General features: G+C 42.2%; 1 protein-coding gene across 1 annotated transcript in view; it reads right to left on the bottom strand.

The window, feature by feature from the left end:
• LOC113212761 (myrosinase 1) overlaps positions 1 to 12,357 on the bottom strand; it is a 25,764-nt gene extending 13,407 nt beyond the window's left edge. Inside the window, exons 1-5 of the mRNA XM_052270679.1 lie at positions 12,191 to 12,357; positions 10,261 to 10,394; positions 3,922 to 4,056; positions 3,143 to 3,268; positions 1,821 to 1,995 (exon numbers count right to left, since the gene is read on the bottom strand). Coding sequence (XP_052126639.1) covers positions 1,821 to 1,995; positions 3,143 to 3,268; positions 3,922 to 4,056; positions 10,261 to 10,394; positions 12,191 to 12,350 — 730 coding nt within the window. The 5' untranslated portion in view covers positions 12,351 to 12,357. The remainder of the gene's footprint in view (positions 1 to 1,820; positions 1,996 to 3,142; positions 3,269 to 3,921; positions 4,057 to 10,260; positions 10,395 to 12,190) is intronic.
• Positions 12,358 to 14,126: the final 1,769 nt, after the last annotated feature.

Raw genomic sequence — 14,126 nt, 5'->3', positions numbered from 1 at the left:
GGGGGGGGGGGGGGGCACCCCTAAACTAGCGGAAGAGGCGACTGGTGCAGGCTGAGCAGCGCGCATCCACCGCGTCTTCGACGGATAAGCGGTGGACTACAAAGAGAACGACCACGTCGTCACCTACCTCAGGACCATTGGCAACAATCTTTTAGGATACTTCAAAATAAAACACTGTAAATCCCTTGGAAAATTCATTGAAATTGGGGCGAGTTAGCACTGGGGCGACCTGGGCTGGGGTGAATTGGGCATGGGGCGACTTGGGACTGGGGCGAGTTAGCTGGGGCGAGCTGTCCTAGATCCTTCTTTATTTACATTAGGATATATAATTTAGTTTTCTTTATCATGGGTTCGTTTTGCAGTTTACACGAAGAGTTAACGTTTTTTGAAAAACATCGATACGTGGTTTCGCCAGCGCCAGACTGCTGTGCGTTCTTTCCAATAGGGACGAGCGAAATTACCTGGTCATAACGTTTTATCACAAATGAATTGATCCACATTTGAATTACCAGAGTCAAATACGTATGTACAATGTCAAAGACTGCACATACTACCGTGAGTATATCTGCCATGTCTACTGTCTACGTTAAAGTATGTGTACATGGGCGTGTAAACATTTATAAATGCGTACATTGGCATGTACATAATAATAATAATAATTAAAGTTTACAGTCCATGTACACTTCATTCTAAGTATAAAATGTAAATTTACATAGGAGTAAATGACGAGAAAGCGTGAGTTGGCATTGGGGCCAGCTTTTTGAGAGTTTTTCGCGATTAAGACGCGAGTTTTTACGAGCTTCGCGAGTTAAGGGCGAGTTAGGCGCGGGTAAGTGTACACCGACTTCACGGAAAAAAAGAATTTGCTCCCACAACTAACGATTTTGTTAACATAGACATAAAAAATAATTTTTAGTTGCAGGAACAAAGAAATTGCTATGGGAACCAAAATTCTGCTGCCACAACTAACGCGTCGCTATGGTCGGCTATGGTAACAAATGCAACTGTTCTGGTTACTAAACGAGGATTTTTTCTTACAACAAACGCATTTGTTACCATAGCGACGCGTTAGTTGTGACAGCCGAATTTTGCTTCCCATTGCAAATTCTTTGCTCCTGCAACTAAAATTGTTTGTTATGTCCATGTTAACTAAATCGTTAGTTGTGAGAGCAAATTCTTTTTTTCCGTGTTGGCTAGTGGGGGACCCCTCGATACATGCACTGTTAACAGAGCCAACAGTGCGCCGAAAATGGACAGAAATCAGCAATTTTCACTAAAATACTGATGGCCAGTTACTGTTTTCGAGAGAGGTAGTTAACATAAGACTGTATAAGTTAATATTCAAAGTGGCAAAGCTTGAAGGATAAAATATTTGTTTTGCCTCCTCTACGTCAGGTATTGTGAAGGGAGAACAACAATTGTCAATTTTGACATAAATACTAATAGTGCGGAGCTCTTTTTCAATCGAAATGTTTATGTGATAGCATAGAGAACGTCTTAAGTGGGAAAAGAACATGTCTGCGACATTATACTCAATATAATCGAGATAAACCGTGTGGATGGAGACCTAGCCCCTGGCGGAATTACCCTCAGAGCGCTCTAACCTAAGTTTAAAGTGCGAATATTCCCAATTTTTATGTGCTCAAAAGTTAACCAAATCAATTCCATTCTATTCATAAAATTATCCCTGGTATTTTTTGTGGTTTCGTTAAAGAGGATACCATTTTCACTTTACAACAGTTTTCATTCACATTCAGTGTGGAGAGTCCAGCATTTGTTTCGAACGCGTCAGTACCGTGGATGTTTCTTCCTTACGTTACCTTTATGACCAACTGTCTTGAACTCGCGATATGCATGCGCATGGGCCAAGATTGTGTGGCGCGTGCATTTGTACGGGTCTATATCCTCAGGAGAGTATAGGCCGGAAGTCAGAAACAAATGTGGAAAGTACGTGCAGTATACATTTGGCTCGTTGATAGTAGTCCACAGTTGAACCTAAGGTCATTAAAATGTTGTTTAATGAAATTATGTTGATTATTTTTGAATATACAGAGAGATAGTCTATGATAAACACTCTAGAACGGGCTTACGGGCTTATAACTTGATTTGTTTTGACATAACGAACTGCGATATGCAGAACGAGTACTTTCAGCGGTTCGAAGAACATCAAGAAATGCCAAGATATGGCTGCCACGGAACGCAACAAACATCCAACTGTTTTCCTGAGCCGCGCTCACGCTCGGGAGCCCAACCTCCCTAACGTTATGTTGCGTCTGTTAGAATCTAGAATATAGTATTCTTAAAATCGGGCAGACGAGTAGACGATAAAAACGACATCGGATTTATACGAGCGCCATTAAATTCTAATCGAAGAAAAATAGGCAATGTTAACAAACATTTCAGAAAAGGGCACACGATGAAAAACGTATCTTGTTTTACAAGACCTGGTCTTGAATCTTATGGAGAACGCCAATGCCAATGGCATCCAAGACCAGGTCTTGCGATACAATAAACTATTTTCGCCGTGCATACTATCTGAGTAACAAATCTGACAAAGTTGTAATTTAGGTTGAAATTTTAATTTTTAGTTCTCTCTTTCCTATGATTAATATGATACTCAGGCTGGCCCTGATAGACGCAATGTAACGTTGAGCGCGATACCGAGCGGCGGTAAGCAGCCGCTTTGGAAAAACAAAGACTGTTGTGAACCGTGCTGGCTATATTGGAATTTCTTCTAAATGTAGACAGCAGATATTATATTGTAATATCGTCTGTCCATTGTATGCAATAAAGCAGCGCTATTTCACGGGAGAAAACAACACCGTGATTTCACACCTAATACCTTTTTTGTTTCTCTAAAGTCTTATGTTTGCGTATCCTCACCCACCGGTATTAATTTCCCAATGTAATGCGTGCCAAATTTGCATCTTTTCAATACTCAAATTGTATTCATGTTGAAGGAAGATATTCGCCAATTGGTCACTCGCGCAGTATTAAGAAAACTTCGTTTAGCCAATACCAGAACACATTTCAAGAAAAAAAAGGAAAAAAACATTTCCTTTTGTTATTTTAAGCCCGTTACGTTTAGACGCTGTTAAAGAACTCTCAAAAGTGCAAATTTTCGTTGACTCTAAATACAAACCTTTGAGCCATATTCTTCAAATACAAATCGAGAGTACTCCGTGAAATATGATACAATTTCTTCCCCTTGAAATCCTTTGAACATCGTCTCAAGTAGTTGTGGATGGTCGAAATGATACAACGTAGCCTTTTGAAAAAGAAAAAAATACGTATCGTGTTAGATTATAAGGAGCGCACAAAGCGCACATCGCAGGTTTTGGAGAAAAATGTTAATCTTTGCTCTTATTGTAAGCTAAACTTTGCGATAAAAAGTTAGCACATTGTTTTCTTTTTAAGTTTTCCCAACACCTGCCTCTCATCGCAAGTTACTATGAATTTTGTTAGTAAGCATTTTACAAGCATGCATTTAGAAATCCCTTATGCAAACGGCAGGTGGCCGCTTCTCGCACCTGGCCTCTAACAAAGGAACCTTTTTAGGTGTAAATCTGCGATTTCGTTGAAACTTGGAGAATTTGAAGGTTATTCATGTAGAAATCGGATGGCAATTAGACGGCCCACGATACAGTCGGAGTAATTGGAAGCGAGTTTAGATTGAGTACAGCAGAAGCACACCTGACACACTAAACGTCGGACGTCGGTATTTTAAAGTACAGTTTAGTACGGTTGAGTACACTTTAAGTGCTATACATAGAAACTAGGGGTACAAGTAACTTTCATCTACACAGGATTCATCGCTCGCACGTCGATGTCTCCATAATTATTTTAACAATTTGTAAGTAGTTTTTTTTTGTAAAGTTAGTGAATCGCTGGGTGATCAACTGTAATAAAGGATAACTTTACCAATGGCGTCATGTTGTAGCGCAAGATCTCGTCGATGAACTCGTGGTAGAACTTAACACCTTCTGTGTTAGGTTCCGAAACGTCAGCTTTGGGTAGGAGCCGTGACCATGAGAAGGAGAAACGATACAGCTTGAGCTGGAAAATTGTAAGAAAATATGTCACAATCGTATTTACGCCAGGTGATAGGTTTAGAGAGCCAGAGCCAGAGTAAAAAGGGGGGGGGGGGTAACTCAATTCAATAAGGATGAGGACCGAGGTTTATTCGAGGGGGTTTCCACTCTCCAAAATCATGACCCGACTACTCCCTATTACCTTTATTACCTCTATTACCTATGTATTACCTCTCTATTACCTTTCTATTACCTCTATTACCTTTCTATTACCTCTATTACCTCTCTATTACTTCACGGAAAAAAAAGATTCGCTGAGTCAGCTAATATATTGACTGGTATCTGGACAGACAAGCACATAAACTTCTGCTTTGGCAGAGCCAATGATTGATTAGAGTAGACAATATAGTGGTTACAGAAGTTTATGTGCTTGTCTGTCCAGATACCAGTCAATATATTAGCTGACTCACCGAATCTTTTTTTTTCCGTGTTCTATTAAGTAACCATTACGCGTCTATTACACGACTATTACAAGATCAATACATTGCCTTCACCGTCGGATTTTTGCTCTAGATTATCGTAGGAGCAACTTCAGCACCAAAGACTGCCAATAATAACGTGCGCCGGCCGGTGCGTCGTACTTCCCCCTTACCCCCTCTCCCATCCGTCTATCCGAGCGACTTCTAGAAAATACGAAGCATCGCCAAAATCGGAGGTACACAATGTTTCAGAGACGTCGTGGACAACAATAAAAACAAACTTTTACACCTTTTCCGTTCACATTACCTTTATAGGGGGCGCTTGTATCTCCCAAAAAGTATTTTTGGTACGTTTGTCAATAAAATAGTTTCTGCACCACTGTAGGTGTAGGGATGGAACCTGAAGGTATATTTCTCCCACAAGGGATGGTTTAACACACAAACAATATTCGAATGAAATGAACTTAAGGTAGGGCCCTAGTGAAAAAATACCGAAAATCGCAAAAACGTCGGATTAGTAAGGTTAAAAACGGTCTAGGGCCTCGTAGACCAAAAACTCGACCTTGAAGTTGTAGAACAGAGCTCTCTGATAAAAACAAGATGTGAACAAAATTTTTCCGTCGAAATTTGAGACATCTGGAACTTTTTCCGTACAGGTCTCAGGCCTCTACTGAAAAGGTTCCAGGTGTCCCAAATTTTGACGGAAAATTTTCGTTCACATCTTGTATTCATCAGAGAGCTCTGTTCTACAACTTCAAGGTCGAGTTTTTGGTTCACGAGCCCCTAGACCGATTTTCAGTTTTTCACTAGGGTCCTACCTTAACTTTGAAGTGGTCCCAAGTGTGTACCTTTATTTTCATAGGATATCTTCTTTTAAAGTTAACACGCAGGATTTCTCCGGAAAAAGTTGTGATAACAAAATGGTCAATAGCTTGTTCGTTTCAGTTCATCAAGGGCTACAGATTGTAGGGCTACAGACCCCAACATAAGGGTTTAACTGAATTTTGAAAAATAAAACTTATTCATAATAAGTGACTTTTGAAAATATATATTTTTAACTCAATATAGAGAATAATTTTTATTTTTCAAAATTCAGTAAAACCCCTTTGTCAATCTTTAGTCCTTGATGAACTGAAACAAATAAGCTATTGACCAGTTTTTCATCACCACTTTCTCCGGAGGAATCCTGCGTGTTAACTTTAATAGAAGATATCCTATAAAAATAAAAGTACACACTTGGGACCTCTTCAAAGACAAGTTCATTTCAATCTCATATTTTTAATGTGTTAAGCCATCCCTTGTGTTGAGAAATATACCCCCAGGTTCTATCCCTACAGTGGCTCAGAAACTAATTTTATTGACAAATGTCCCAAAAATTCTTTTTGGGAGGTAAAAGCCCCCTTCATAGGCAACTATTAGCAAGTATTACGTGTCTATTACCTGTATTACCTGTCTATTAACTCTATTACCTTTGTATTACGTCAATTACCTGACTATTACCTCTATTACCAATATATTACCGGACGGGCGACCCGACTATTACTACCTGAGTGGAAACCCCCTCGGGTTTATTAGCTAAATTCAAACTAAAGGTTCATTTTTCCTTTTTTTTTTTTTTTTGAAACAGAGTCAATTGGTAAAAACATTGATTTTTTTCTATAGACATGAATTGGGTGCTAATTGCCCAAAGTGGGCACAAACAGAAACAAGCAGGCGCGCCCTTCCGCCAAACGGAGTTGCCAGCTCCACTTCGCTGCGCCGGCAGCTCCGTTTGGCAGGGGCCGGGCCTGCTTGGCCTGCCTGCGGCCCGAGCGTTTCATTTACGAAATTTGCTGAAGAACATAATCAAATAATATAGCAGACCTTCGGCCCGCTGAAAATCGCTTTAAAATTTGCCTCTTAGACATGAGAAAGGAATATAACGGTGACGTACCGTGACTACAACTCACCCTTCTGCCTAGAAAACCTTTTTATTTTTAATGAGGGAGGGAGAGTTAGTTTTTTTCCCACTTTGCGATTTGAGGCCTTCTTCTACTACTTAATGTCCACTACAGTAATTTTTAGTTTATTTTCGTCAAAAAAGACCCGCCAGCGCCTAAACGGTCAGAGATAGGGCCAAACAGACGAAATTTTCGTTCAAAGTAATCAATTGTTCAATTTGGACGAGTTAAGGGAGGGTGGGGCAGTGTGTAACAGATTTTGGAAATTGGCTATAAAAGCAAACCATACAAAAAAATGGGTAAATCAGGCGCAAAAGAATAGATTGGACCTTTACTAAAAATGAAAGTTGCTCGGATGTGTTACTTGGCGCATTCCCGTTCGACCTACAGCTTGTCGAAAAAAGGTCTGCATTTGTTAGGGATCGTACCCAAACCACACGACGCATTTTAGGGGAGGGGGGGGGGGAGGGTGAAAACAGCACTCACCACCACCAGGGGGGAGGGGGGTGTTTCGGCCAAGTTGAGTGACTATTAATTACCTGCTCAAATAAGCATGTTTTTGAAAAATACTAACACAAATCCGTTTATTGCGTGATAAATCACTGAAATCTGACAGTGTTTCATCGAAAAGTCACCACTAAATTAAGTTTTGAATATCAGCAAACATGCACTTTTTGTTAAAATGTAATTGAAAACACCAAATTGGTACTTATTTTGGATACATTTTGTGATCTTGAACTATAAACAAAGCATTGTGCCTCAGTCAGACTGTTGGGCACAGGCACATTATTGCTAAGCAAATCAGACGATTCGTCTCATTATACACTGCCCCATACTATCCCAGACGTTCATGTTACATACTGCCCAATGGTACCGTGTGTAACTGAGGATGCGCAACAGTGTTGCGGGATTGCATACCCGCCAGGGCTGCAGGGGCCATGGCGCCTTACGGGCTAAATGGGTAGGCAAACACGCAACACTGTTACGCATTCTCAGTTACACCCGGTACACAGCCCGTTATGTGGCCTCGTAGGCCGAGAACCCTCGAGGTTGTGTTAGTGACAACGACTATTTAACAAGTGCTAAGGTGTCCACTTCGATAGAAAATCATTAGTTCGGGGGTTGTTTGTAACCCAACGACCTCAACCAAAATAATAATGTCGTAATATGATGAAAATTGCCTAAAAGTCGGGTGAGCCCAACTTGGCCGTCCTCTCACCACCATTACAGTTCCCCAACCAAAGCGTTCTCGATTGCAAACGACTTTAGTCATTCAAAACACACAATATGACCATTCAAATTTGGTTCCAGACGTGCCATATTCGAAATACGGAGGTACACACTGCCCCTATTACACACCCTGCCCCTAAAAAGAACATTAAAAAAATTACTTTTTGGTCGAATTCTTGATTCTTTGATACACCCATGCACACCCTTAGGGGTGGTTGCCAGGATTTGCCGTAGGCGTTTTGTTCTCTAGGAGTGAACCTCAAGATACCCTGAAAATTTCAAGAAGGAGATGTGCTAGAGACTTGAAATTTTCAGAGTATCTTAAGGTCTACTCCTAGAGAACGAAACGCCTACGGCAAATCCTGGCAATCACCCCTAAGGGTGTGAATGGGGGTATCCAAGGTTTAAAAATTATCCCGAAAAGTAATTCTTTGTTCATTGTTCCCCTAAGAGATAACTTCTCAAGGTAGTCCCCTGCCCTGGACGAAAATTTCGTCCGTTTTGCTCTACCTCTAACCGTTTACGCGCTAGAGGGCCTTTTTAAACGAACCCGTTTCTACCGCGCCGCGCGCGGGGGGCCACAGCGCCATGTCGCCGCGACCACCTGTTGGAGTGCAATTCCACATTACCTCAGTACCGCCAACAATCGACACTGTGCTCAAGGCCCCGCCCACCGCCCCTTTGTTCAGTGTGCCCAAAACAGAGAGCAAAATGAAGTAAATTTCTAGAATGTTACAGCCACCAAGCTTTCTGGTGGTCAACCGAACTTTCTGCGGTGCACACATACATGCGACCACACCGACAACATAGTTTCAATTTAAGTACAGGTGGTCACTGCCTTGGTCAGAGCGAACACCTCTATGTTCAGTGTTCAGTGTTGCGGGTCGGCATACCATTTCATGCTGCAGCGGGCCATGACCCAATATGGGCTGACAGCATAGGCTAACTTAACACTGTTACATCCCGTACAACTGAAAATGTTTATTGACATTAGGATTTATAATTTAGTTTTCATCATCAAGGGTTCGTTTCGCAGTTTACACGAAGTGTTAACGTTTTTTTGACGAAAATAAGCTGAAAATTGTGTTCGCAAACAATAAGTTGTAGAAAAAAAGCCTAAAAACCGCAAATAAGGGAAACTCTCCCCCAACCGCCAAAAAACGTTTTCTAAGCAGAAGGGTGGGTGTGGTAGTCGCGGTGCTTCACCGTTACATCCCTTTCTCGAGTCTTTGGGGCAAACTTAAAGACAACAGGTTTAAGCGGGCCGAAGGTCCGCTACATCATTCGATCATGTTCTTCAGCAAATCGCGTGACAGAAATGCGCAGGCCTGACCATCGCCGCCGGCAGGCCAAGCAGGCCCGGCCCCTGCCGAACGGAGTTACCGGCGGAGCGAAGTGGAGCTGGAACTTCGTATGGCGGAAGGGCGGGCCTGCTTGTTTTTTAATATTAACACCAGAAGAACCTGAGGGGTAAAAATGACTCCTTTTGATTTTTAATATTCAGATTAACTACGAACTATTTTGTTGACCTATTCATCACTTTTCGATTTTTCAAGTACTGAAAGACACTTGGAGGCAAAATATGAGGTCTCTGCAACAAGAACTTTCGAGGATATTACTAGAAGGACCGACGGGTCATTTTGACCCCTTCTCGTGATTTTGTAAGTGTAGACTGACGAGGACTGAGTTTTTCCTCAAAAGGCTGACCGCATTTGTCAATTACGTTAACTTATGGTGTTGGTCGGTCATGTGACGCTTTTAAACTTCCTTATTCGGCGAAGGTAGGCAACACGCACGTCACTAAAGCCCGTTTCTAAATCACATTATCACAGCACATCCAAGGCTTTAATAGTAGTTGCGTCACCGGAATCGTGTCGTAAGGCCAAAGGGAGCTTGTTGCACAAAGTATAGATGATTTTGCGAATGCTAATACCACCGCGCTCATTTTTGTCGATGCCAAATTGGTAAAAACTAAAATGTTTTCGCGTGGATCACACTCCCGCTTTTAGAGTAGACATGCGTGCTGTAAATCACGCAACAATAAATGTGTACTAAGTCGAATAATAATTTTGAAGTTTCAAAACGTCTAGAATGGCGCGAACAGTTAACACAAATAGCTGTAAAATTCGAAAAAAGGTTTTAAACCGTGCGGGTTTCCCTCCGTAATACATTTTGAACCTACTCAATGTCACATCATGGCATCAGGTACAGTTAAACACACAAATTCTTAATCATGTGCCATTAAACTGCAGCCTTAAAGCCATAAAAATGGCAAAACATCGTAAAGGGGTCAAAATGACTCCTCCGGTCCTTCAAGGTATACGAAAATCTCGCTCCTTTTAGTGTTAAATGTTTGCGAGATGATACCTCGTTAAATTGGAGCCCCTATTCTTTAACGTTTCATTACAGTTTCTGTAACAAAAAATAAATAAATATTTTAGAATTCCTTTTATTATTGTGTGTACTAATTACACTGTTGAGTTTGCCGTGTAAAAGCACTACCGACGAGAGGCAACGAAACTGCTTCGTGAGTGCTTGGCCGAACGAACGGACAATTGTTCGTTGCGGTCACTTCCTCACCTTTAAAAGTGCAGCCATTCGTATGTCCTCTCGGAATTTGTGATATGAGTCAGCCGCCACGTCATGCGCGTGAGGATTTTTCATACCAAGCTTGCCGAGGTGCAAAACGTGGTCTGCTGCGCTTTCAGCTTTCCCTAGAAAAAAAAGGTGAGTCCGCTGTTTCCAGGCTTGGCATCGACGAGTAAATAGGTAGGCTCGAGCGTTAACATTAAACATCGAGGTTTACTTTGGTTGTTCCGTATTTATTCATTTAAATAGTTTCAGTTTACTTTCAATTTGGCATAAATTGTTTGGTCAAAAGCATTCACATTATGGGGGCAGTAAGAATTGCCCGTTATTTTCTTGGCATTTGTTTTTGATCGCTTTTGTTTAGCTGGGATGTCCGCCACATCGCGTGGCGTTGGCCGGAGCCACGAGCCTCGCCTACCTAAGACTGCACTTTATCTTTTGCCCTATGATAGAGTCATAGTTTAACCTTTCTATTCCTCACTAATTGGATTTTGGGGGTTTCGTGGGAGGAGAGGTATAGGGCCTGGGACACCATCTTCTTTTGTATTGTGTTTGGAATTCACCCTCGCCACGGACCTGTCTGGTGTATAGGGTGATTTGAAAAAAATTAATTTGTGAATAAAGGTGTTGTTGCTATTGAAATGTAATCCTGTTAATTACCCCTCTACCCGATAGTGGAAGTACTAGATTACAATTAAATAATTCTAGGGGCGGCCTGTGTCCACGTGGCGCCCAGGCTGACTTTCTAACCACCACCTGCTACCGCATTTTTAGCCCGCCCTTCTGCTTTGAAAAAGCTATCCAGCGGGCTCATGCAAACGACCTCGTCCTCGTGTGTGTCTGTCTGTCTGTCTGTCTGCGTGTCTGCGTCACTAGAAGGAGATGTGCTAAAGACTTGAAATTTTCAGGGTATCTTCTGGTCCACTCCTAGAAAACGAAACGCCTACGCCAAATCCTGGCAACCACCCCTAAGGGTGTAGATGGGGGTATCCAAGGTTCAAACCTTCTCCCAAAAAGTATTTTTCCTTTTTATGTTCTCCGTTAAGGCGCTACAGGGTCTTTTTTTGACGAAAATAAGCTAAAAAATGCCATAGTTAGCAATAAGTTGTAGAAAATGCCTAAAAACCGTAAAATAGAAAGGAAACTCTCCCCACACTCCCAAAAAACGTTTTCTAAGCAGAAAGGTGGGTTGTAGTCGCGGTGCTTCACCGTTACATCCCTTTCTCGAGTCTTTGGGGCAAACTCAAAGACGACGGGTTTAAGCGGGCCGAATGCCCGCTTCATCATTCGATCATGTTCTTCAGTAAATGGGGGCAGCCCGACATGTCCAAGGTAAATACGTCCACAACAGTTTGGACGTAAATGAAGCGCGTTGCAAAAACATGTCCAATGATTTGGACGTAAATTAACGCCTACGATTGTTACGTCCACAGTGTGGATGTACTTACGATCCGTGTAAGGCTGGCAAATATAACTCCACAAAATCGGGCGCTTATTGTCACCTCTGGGATTTACACATCCTCAGGCATGACAAAAGGAACCAAAGAGTATGCCTGTATGTCTGTTTCTCCTCTGCATTGATAAACTAAGTTATCAACTGTTCAACACTTTTGAAGTGTGCAACAGAGTTGTTCTGCTCTTGCAAGTGTAGCTCGCGACATGAGCGGCAATATGCACTGAGCCCAAACCGGGAATGTACCCCACGGTAACATCAGAAACAATCACACACAATCAGAAACAATCACGCGCAATTAGAAACAATCACACACAATCGGAAGCGATCACATACAATCGTGCATTTTTTCATCTTAAATGAAAAGTCAAATCTTCATGAAAATTGTATTTTTCCTCTAACAATAGAAAATGTTCCCCTAAGCAATTTACTTCTAAACATTCACTAGGGTTAACAATCACGCCTTACCGTATGAGTTCCATGCCCCTTCTGTCTGCAAAGCGGACACGCCAGCACCTATCAGCAGTTGTTTTGGCACGGTGTAAGGGTCTTCCTGATGTGGCATGATGCCTCCCTGAGCCATGGCCACAGCCATCACCCATGCAGTGAAGACATATGAATAAAACATGGTGTTTCTGTAACAAACGGTGTTCGTGTTCGGGTCAATCTTAAGACTTCACATAGAAGAAAGCAAGTGGCCCTGAACACGGTTAAACAGGGTAAATGTACTCCAGGGACACCTGTGGCGTAACAGGCTTTCGCGATACAGGCTTCCGCGATACAGGATTTCAACGGAGTCCCAGCGTCGAGGTCCAGGGTTCAACTCCCTTCACCTTTAGTTCCAAGATCGTCATTCGGTAAGGTAAGTCAAGATAAAATAACATGCGATTCGACGCATCCGTGCAACAAAGGCGGATCAGAGAGCGGTCGCTGAACAACGGCGCATCAGAAAGCGGTCGCTGAACAACGACAGATCTGCTTTTTGCTGATCTCTGCTTACTTGACTTTGGAGGTCTCTGACTCTCCTTAGATATCGCATCATTTTGGGTGCTGTCTTTTTTTATACACGAGATGATGACAATTAAAATGGTGTTTCACTGAAAACGATACAACTTCTCCGCGATGAGTGAGAGGCCTCCAAAGTCAAAAATTCCGAGTTCACCGTCGGACGATTACGATTACGAACAGAGATGGGTATGAAAGGACCTCAGAGGTAATTTCACAAGTGGTGGGCTGGAAAGTTTACTTTCGCAACCACCTGGAAGGGGATTTCCCCATACCGCTGCGTATTTCCTCGCCATGGAAAGGAGATTTCACCGTGACGGGTGGCCACCCTTTTCCCGGGGAAAGTAATCTTTCCAGCCCACGGACGATAAAATTCAGGAGAGATTTCGGTTGAACGCAAATGGGCACAACAGGTCTTATAAGCTGCAGCGGTACTCAAAGAAATGATTTCCATGCCTCTTAAGCTCTGTCATACTCCGGTAAAAATTTGCACAAGGAATTTGTATTGCGATAAACTGCCGCTAGATGGCGTTGCAGTGATCGCGTCTCATGAAACCCAGTTATTCATATTTTATTTAAAATTCCATTGCAAACTGCCTTTTAATTTTACGTGGTATGTTAACGTCTCGTGTAACAGGCTTCGCGATATCTCACGAAACAATGTTACGCTGCGACGCGCCTGGAATACATCTACCTTGGCCTGCGGCGCTGACACCCGAGTTTGGTAGTACAAAAAGATACGCACTGAGAAAAATTTTTGGTGCCAGGCACTAAAACTTTAGTGCCCAGGTCGAAAGTTTTTCGACGCACAAAAGTGTTTAGTTCCAGGGGCAAAAGGCGTTTAGCGCGCCGACTTTGGTGCCAGGCGCTAAATAGATTAGGCAGTGGCACTAAAGAATATGCAAGCTCACAAGGGAAGGTTTTTAGGTGGTACACACCAATTTCGTTGGGCGCGATACATATTGCAGGGGACATATGTAGATTAAGATTCGCACCAGTTTTAGCTGCCCATACTCTGTTTTTCGTTTGTTTTGGACAATTTTTAGTAGGAAAACATCATAAAAGCAGCAAAAATGTGATCTTCAAATGCCCATATCTCCGGAACCGTTTGAGCTACACCGCCCAGATTTTGCACAGAGGTAGGCCGAATTGGTAACTAAATTATCGTGAAGCATAATTATTTTCGAAAAACATCGAAGAAAATGTCACAAACTATGTGCACCTTTCTTACTTGAATTTCGACTTGGATTTCGGACCGTTTCAACAATTTTTTTCGACTCTTCTCATATTTTTAGACGGTTAAGGTATCTATGCGGACTACCTCTGTGCAAAATCTGGGCGGTGTAGCTCAAACGGTTACGGAGATATAGGCATTTGAAGATCACATTTTTGCTGCTTT

This window comes from Frankliniella occidentalis, unplaced genomic scaffold, assembly GCF_000697945.3.
Source record: "Frankliniella occidentalis isolate FOCC.00 unplaced genomic scaffold, Focc_3.1 Scaffold134, whole genome shotgun sequence".
In the NCBI taxonomy this organism is placed as follows: Eukaryota; Metazoa; Arthropoda; class Insecta; order Thysanoptera; family Thripidae; genus Frankliniella; species Frankliniella occidentalis.
Note: the sequence above shows the minus strand (reverse complement) of the source record. Positions and strands in the feature narration are given on the sequence as shown.